The 7243-nt window shown below is 65.6% G+C and overlaps 2 protein-coding genes across 2 annotated transcripts; both read right to left on the bottom strand.

Moving 5' to 3' along the window:
- Positions 1–1037, bottom strand: EMIHUDRAFT_471355 (hypothetical protein; the record flags this gene model as incomplete). The annotated part of the gene is made up of 3 exons (XM_005793180.1): positions 769–1037; positions 362–697; positions 1–87 (listed from the first exon to the last, which is right to left on the bottom strand). Coding segments are annotated over exons 1-3 (654 nt in total), but the record flags the coding sequence as incomplete, so codon positions are not given.
- Positions 1038–5641: 4604 nt separating this feature from the next.
- Positions 5642–6472, bottom strand: EMIHUDRAFT_446740 (hypothetical protein). Its single transcript, XM_005793179.1, has 2 exons — positions 6098–6472; positions 5642–5849 (listed from the first exon to the last, which is right to left on the bottom strand). The coding sequence occupies exons 1-2, from the start codon at positions 6369–6371 to the stop codon at positions 5713–5715; spliced, it is 411 nt and encodes a 136-aa protein (XP_005793236.1). The 5' UTR covers positions 6372–6472; the 3' UTR covers positions 5642–5712.
- Positions 6473–7243: the final 771 nt, after the last annotated feature.

Raw genomic sequence — 7243 nt, 5'->3', positions numbered from 1 at the left:
CGCGTACCGCTTGCGCAGCTCCTCGCCCTCCATCTTCTCGCCCGGAAGAAAGCGGTCTCGTGGACGCACCTTGGGCACGTACCGGCCCTGGAGCGGAGCGCAGAAGGGTCCGTCACGGGGGAGGGGAGGGTGGAGGCGGTGACGGGGAGGGGGTGGCGGTGAGGGGGCGGTGGGCGGTGATGCCGCCACGCTCCACGGCGTGCGTCGCAAACCCGCGGCCGGCCCCCGCACTGGGCGGGAAGCCATCCGACTAGTCCCGACGCGCCCACCGTGAGGCGTGGCTGCGTGGGGCGTGGCGGCGGCAGCAGGGGCGCGGGGCGGGCGGGGAGGGAGAGGGGCCGCAGCTTTGGGATGCGTGCACATTGGGCATGTGTCTGCGAAGCCTCTCGGTCGCCTCCTCCAAGCTCAAGTGCGGCGGGACGTACGGCCGTCCGGCGCTGACACTGATCCAACCGCCGTCGCTGCGGTACTCACCCGCCTCCTCGCCCTCGTCGTCGCCAAAGGTGGCCACAGGCGTCAGCGCCAGTTGCGGCGTGTAAACGGCGTCGTGCTGCTCGCCTCGGCGCGTCTCCTTGCTCCTGCGGCGGCCGATGTCGCGCCACGGAAAGTCTGCCGCGGCCGCGTCGAGAGGCACGACGTAGGTGCTGTAGTCGTCCTCGGGATTGACGCAGTCGGTGCCAAACACCGTCTTGTGAATCTACGAGGCGGGGACGAGCGCTCAACTGCGAGAGAGCCGGGACACGGACACAGCCCGCACGGGGCATTCGCCTGTCTCGCCGCAGCGCCAAATGTCTCCCATAGGCCGTGTGCAGTGAACTCGCTCCGCCACCGCTCCGCCTGCACTTGGTCGGGAAGGAGTCGATGCGGATCAAAGGCGAGGCAGCGCGTGGCGCGGAGCTGAAAGAAGTCGGCGTCGAGGATCTCGAGTATCACGACGGGCCGGCTGGCGCCCGACGCGTCGTCGCGCAAGAGAGCACACAGCAGCTTGTCGGTGCGCATGAGGGCAAGGGTGGAGCTGGGCAAGGGTTAGTCCCTGGGAGCGACTAGACACAGGCGAGCAGGTGACACAGCTCACGCCGCCGCTTTTTTTCTCAGTGTACTAGGCCTGCTCAGTCAGGAGTTGGCGAGTGTGTGGGAGGTTCACGCCCGTCGCTCAACGTCTGTTGAAAAACTGTTCGCTGAGCAAGCTCACGGTCGAGCGGGCTTGACGCGCGCTTCAGGATAGCAAGAGGCGTGCCCACCGTGGTACTTTTGATGTTTGCGCGCCGAATCTCGACTCCGCCGTGCTGCGGTGCGTCCCAAAGCAAAACTTGTGTCAGAGGGGCCAGTTTGGCCGATTTATAACGACGAGACCGCGTCTGAAGGCTATTTTCGACCCGCGAGGAACCTCTCGAGCCGTTGGTAGCGCTCCACCTCCGACCGGACACGTCATCTGGCCCTGCGCTGAGGCTGCTGCGCACGCATACCGCCAGGGTGCTCACCACGCAGATGCCAGAGACGCGCCGATTGCGGCTGCCTCGCTTGCACACGTGTCCACAGACCTCTCCGGTTGACCACTCGGAGATCGGCAAGGCGCGAATTCGCATTTCGGTTCTTCCTCAGAGACAGAAGGCCCACTCGGCATGCTGCGAGGCAACGCCATCATGTGGCATAAAAGTGCATTCCCTGCCACAGAGAGCCACTCGGTGCAGCCGCGCAGCGGGCTCGTGGCATCACCCGATCCATGTAGAGTGCACGAGGTGCTCGGCGACGGGTGCAGCCCTGATGCGAGTCGTGCTGGCATGCTTACGCTGTGCGCCAAAGGCTCGCCACCGCCAGGGTCACAAACCTGATCCGCAACGCGATTGTGGCCCTGGTAGGGTGGCTTCCTCGATGGCTTGTGACCACGGCGAGCGAACATGTAGCCAGCCCGACGCTGAGCAGGAGCGACCGAGAAAAGGCCCGACACGAGTGACGGGATCCCACTCTGCGCCACCACCCCCTACATCCTAGCTCATAGCCCCTAGCTCATAGCCCCTACCAGCGCGGTAGGCTGCACCCTTGGCGGCTCCTTTGTGTTTTGGAAAGAGACTCTTCTTAGCGGCTCCTTGAAGGGGTGTGTGTACTGTGTTTTGGAAAGAGACTCTTCTTAGCGGCTCCTTGAAGGGGTGTGTGTTTTTGAACGATTCTCTCCTCAGCGGCTCCTTGAAGGGGTGTGTGTTTTCGAAAGAGAAAGGGGTGTGTGTAAACAATCAACCTTCCTTTGTTTAGCAAAACAAGGAGCCGAGCCCCAGTCGCCCTTTTTTGACCCGCTCTCCTTCATAATGACGAACATACACACACACCCCAACACACACACCCCTCAAAGGCTGGCCCTGAGGGCCAGCCCCCCTATAGGGGGGCTGCGGCCTCGATTCTGGCCTCCAAATCCGCGACGGAGGACCGAGCGGCGAGTTCCAGCATGCATGGAGGCCTCCGGATCACAGGCTGCCCGAGACACCGAGAGTGGTCGCGCGGCGCGCAAAGAGCTCGGGCGAGGATGCTGGGATGCGCCACGGAAACCCGCGCGAACGGGAAAAAGGAACGGCGTCTTTGCTCGGCGACGCCTGAGCTCCTTCCTGTCGGCGCGACGGCTGATGCAGGTACGTCGCGACCCTACTGTCTGTGGCTCGGCGATGCGGGCTCCACGGCCGTGCCGCGTCCGTCGGTGCCGCGTGCCCAATGAGGGACAGGCTGCCCTGCAGAGCTCACGAGCTCCTCACGCGGCGAGCCCAAGGCGAATTCGGCGCGACCTCATCAACTCGAATGAACGTTTAATCGGCGGCGCTAATAATATCGGGCGCACACTCCGAACAAGGTTCTTTTTCAGTGCATGTGGCTCTTACGAACATACCCGTTTTTCGAACCTTACTAAACAAGAGTACGCATTCGCTTCTCTTGTGAAACACACTGACATCTACAGCGAGCTGTGAGCTACCACTTTCTTCCCGCTACGCTCGTGTTATTGGAGATGTTCAAGATGCAGTTTATCGGGCCGACGATCGGCAGCGAGGAGATATTCCTCGCCTCGCTGCTCATCGTGGGCATTCGTTCAAGATGCTGAGCGACCGCGCGACGGCGACGGCGGCTGCTGCTGCTGCTGCCGCTGCTTCTGCCGCTGTTGCTGCCTCTGTTGCGGTTGCTGCCATAGCTGCTGCGGCCGCACCACCCGGCGAGGCCATCCTCGCGCGCACGGGCGCTACAGGCGCGGGCGCGGGGGTGGAGGGTGCGTATGAGGCGGAGATGATGGAGGCGCTCGCCGCGTGCGGCGATTGAGCGCCTCCCTCTCTCTCCGGCTGCGCGCCTGACCGGTGCGGCCTCCGAGTCGGCGTCTAGCGCGCGCGATAAGGTTTTTGCTCGCCTTCCCTGGGACCCCGTGTTGCGTGACTCTGTGCGATTTCGGGTCCGGGGTTGTGCGTTTACGTGAACACACTGCCATCAACACTACTGAACGCTACCCCAACCTGCTACTAAAAGACTCCCTCCCTCTGCGTGGACTGTGGTGGCGCTCAACCTTGTACGTACTTTTCTCTCTCTCCACCTTGTACTCTCTCTCCAGGTATAATGTAAGGGGTGGTGCGGCCGTGCCGGCCGCCCTCGCAAAGTCAAGAGTGTGAAAGGTGCCTCCTTCGACGACGTTCGCCACGAGCCTCTGAGGTCAGCCTCGCCCCCGCTGCTGCCCAACGCGAGCAAACGGGCGTGAGCAGCCGCCACCTGCCGAGGCGTTCATGTCACCGCGTCTGGATTTTTGCCAGCGCATATGTGCTTGAACACTCGTAGCATGGCGGCGGCGGCGCGCCCACCTCACTCAATCATCCACACCTGCAACTCTTCTTCCACTCATCGCGCGCCTTTCTCGCCACTGCCTCAGGTCTCTGCTCCTCGAGGACTCCTCCACCTCCTTCTCCGCCACCACCCTCTCCTCCGCCACCCTCTCCTCCTCCTCCGTCGCCGCCGCCGCCGTCGCCGCCGCCGCCCTCTCCACCACCCCCCTCTCCTCCACCTCCCTCTCCGCCGCCACCCTCTCCGCCGCCACCCTCTCCGCCTCCACCGTCGCCGCCGCCGCCATCGCCGCTGCCGCCCTCTCCGCCACCGCCATCTCCTCCACCTCCTTCGCCGCCGCCGCCCTCTCCTCCACCGCCATCTCCTCCACCACCCTCTCCCCCCCCTCCCTCGCCACCGCCGCCCTCTCCTCCGCCGCCCTCGCCTCCGCCTCCCTCGCCTCCACCTCCCTCGCCTCCGCCTCCCTCTCCACCGCCACCCTCGCCGCCAAGCGCCGTCGCCGCCGCCGCCATCGCCGCCACCCCCGTCGCCGCCGCCACCCTCTCCGCCACCACCCTCTCCGCCACACCGCCATCTTCTCCACCTCCTTCGCCGCTGTCTCACCCGACCAAGCGCCCTTCTTGCCCGTCTTGAACTGGGCCCTGCGCGGCGGCTCAGGGGCTGGTGACGCTCGCCGCGTCGCAAGAGCCGCGTCGCAACAGGGGAGGGAGATGGGAGAGGAGTTGGTTGGCTACTACGTTATTACTCACGTGCGGCGGCACACACATCGCGAGGTAGAGCGGCATCGAGAGAGAAGGAGGAAAGCGATTTTTATGTATGTAATAACTAGCTGCGGGGCTCGCTAAACGCTCGCCGAGCTCCATGCTGTGCAACACCACCTCCTCACTAATCGTCAGGGGCGCGGAGAGCGCAGTGCACTGCGGTGAGGCTGCGCAGCGGGGGCTCACCCCCTGCACCGCGCTCAGCGGCGCAGGGGAGGGCGGTCGGTGGCGGCGGCGGCGAGGCGCGAGGCGGTGGCGGCGGTGGTGCGGGCGGCGGGATGACAGGGGAGGCGGCGGGATTGACAGGGGAGGCGGCGGCCACGAGCGGAGCGGCGCGAGAGGGGGGGGGGGGGGCGGCGAGGCCCCGGTGAACGAGGCGCCCGCGCCATCAGAGGGACGCGCCGCTGCCAGATGGAGGGCGGCGGTGACGGAGGCAAGGCGCGAGGCGGCGGCGGCGGCGGCGGCGGCGGCGGCGGCGAACGGCGGCACCGAGTCTCGGTGAGCGGCGGCGGGAGGAGGAGCAGCGGCGGCGCTCGCTCGCTGTTGACGGGGCGCTTTTGAGCCTGGGAGCCCATGCCACTGCGACCGGCGTGCCCGGGAACGGAGATCGCGCGCGCGCCGCCACTCACGACGCGCGCGCGATCTTCGCGGAGTCGGGTCCCCAGAGGGAAGCGGTCTTCTCGGCCGACGTCCAGCGGCGCGCAAGGAAGTAGGCGCAGCGGAGGCGGCCTAGCACCGGCTCGGCGCCGTCCGGCTTGCGCTGCCCGCGAGCCGCGTCCTGAGCCTCGGCAGCGCGCTGCGCGGCGCGGCGCTCGCGCTTCTGCTGTGCCGAGAGCGGCATGATGGTTCACCAGCTGAAGCTCGAGACTCCTCGGTACCACGAATTGTGCCGGTCACGGGGTAAGCGGCGGACAACGGGGGAGCCATATATCTTTAGATGTAACTCTTGCGAACATACCCGAGGGTAAACTGCTGACAGGGTTTGCGATGAGGAGCGATCCGAACGTGAAGCTCTCCTCGCGCAAGGACCACTCTTCTGTTTCCCCTACCTAGGTGCGCGGAGTTTCCCCACCTGGGTTCGTTACCGTCTTTTCTTATGTGCCTATCACAGTAGCCCCGGGACGGGAGGGGGGCGGGCCTCACCCGGGGCTCACCGGGGCCCGGCCGCCCCCGCCCCCTCCCTCACCGCCGGACGCCTCACCCGCGGACGCCTCACCCGCACGCGCACCCTCCAACATCGCCGCCGAGCCCAACGCCCTGCCGTCAATCTCGACGAGCGCCGCACACCTGCGCGGACAGTGGGCAGACGTTGCCGCCTTGTGTCCTCGTGTGCCCGGAAAGCCGGCAGCAGTGGAGGGTTGGGGCGCATTTGAAGGCGCTGGCCCCGACGCGCCATTAACTGGGTCGGGGTGGTTCCTCACCCCTCTGGTTTCAGTCAAGCGGGAAGAGTCTGTGCAAGGGGGGCGGATGGGGCTGGCTGCGTCACCTTGGAGCATGAAAGGTTCCTACAGTAAGGCTACTCGAGTACGCAGCACCTTGGCTTGGCCCCCGAGCGGGGAGGCGGTCGACGACGCGCAGCATGGCGGTGAGCGCAGCCTGACGACGCGTCTTGATGGACGGATCCTTCTGCCGGCTGACCAATTCCGCCCACCTCTTGACCGGCGGCTTCGTCACCAACATGCGCTCGAGAGGCGGAGCAGCCATGATGCGATCCAGTTCGGTAGCTATCTTGTCGCGCAGCGCATCGTCAAAAGGCAGGTTGTTACAGGCGTCGCGCGCGTCCCCGAGGTCACGCAGGAGGCTCTCCATATGTGTTGCAGTAGCCCCAAGCCGCGTTGGTTGCTGCAGCGCTCCCGTAAAACGTCTTGGCACCAGCTGAAGGCTTGCACGGCCGTCCACGGCTCACATCACATGGTTTCTGCACGGTATTCGGATTTTGCTATTTGTTCGTGTGGGGGTATATCGCAGATTTGTCAATGGTACCGCGTCTGCGATGCGGGCGCCTTGGATGCGGGCAGAGCCCTTAGCCACCCTTTATCTTGTCATGTAAATACGCGCCCGCGATCCATAGTGCGTCGGCCAGACGTCGCGTATTTCGGTGTCGTGCCCGACCGAGCCAAGTGGCGCCTGAGGGAAAAGAAAAAAGCCCGGACGAAGTGATTATTCGAGAGAAGAGAACACGTTCACAGATAGGATGATACATGTACATGTCATGTTGTAAGAAACAAGAAGCTCACATCGCACGACAGTGAGGGCGTGGGAGGCGAAGGAAGGCCCTGCATCTGTTTACCACCCGTGACCGAGGATACCCATCACTGAACCGACGATGCTATGGGTAGCCCCAGGGTGGCGCCCACCCCCATACCCTCAGGCACTTGCCTGCGCCCTGGCCGCGCATGCCGCGCACGCGCGCGCACGCCCGCGCACGCCGCGCACGCCGCGCACGCGCGCGCACGCGCGCGCACGTGCGCGCACGCTGGCACTACGCGGCACTACGCAGCACTACGCGCCCGCCCGCGCCCGCCCGCGCCCGCCCGCGCCCGCCCGCGCCAGCCCGCGCCCGCCCGCGACCGCCCACTACCGCCGCGGCCTCGAACGCGCACTCGCACAGGCCAGGCACGGGATAAGCAGACAAAAATGGACGCCCTGCCACGAATGCCAAGCCATTAATGTCCGAGCAA

Source organism: Emiliania huxleyi, assembly GCF_000372725.1.
Source record: "Emiliania huxleyi CCMP1516 unplaced genomic scaffold EMIHUscaffold_1022, whole genome shotgun sequence".
Lineage (NCBI taxonomy): Eukaryota > Haptophyta > Isochrysidales > Noelaerhabdaceae > Emiliania > Emiliania huxleyi.
This window is presented reverse-complemented; position numbering and strand designations above follow the sequence as displayed.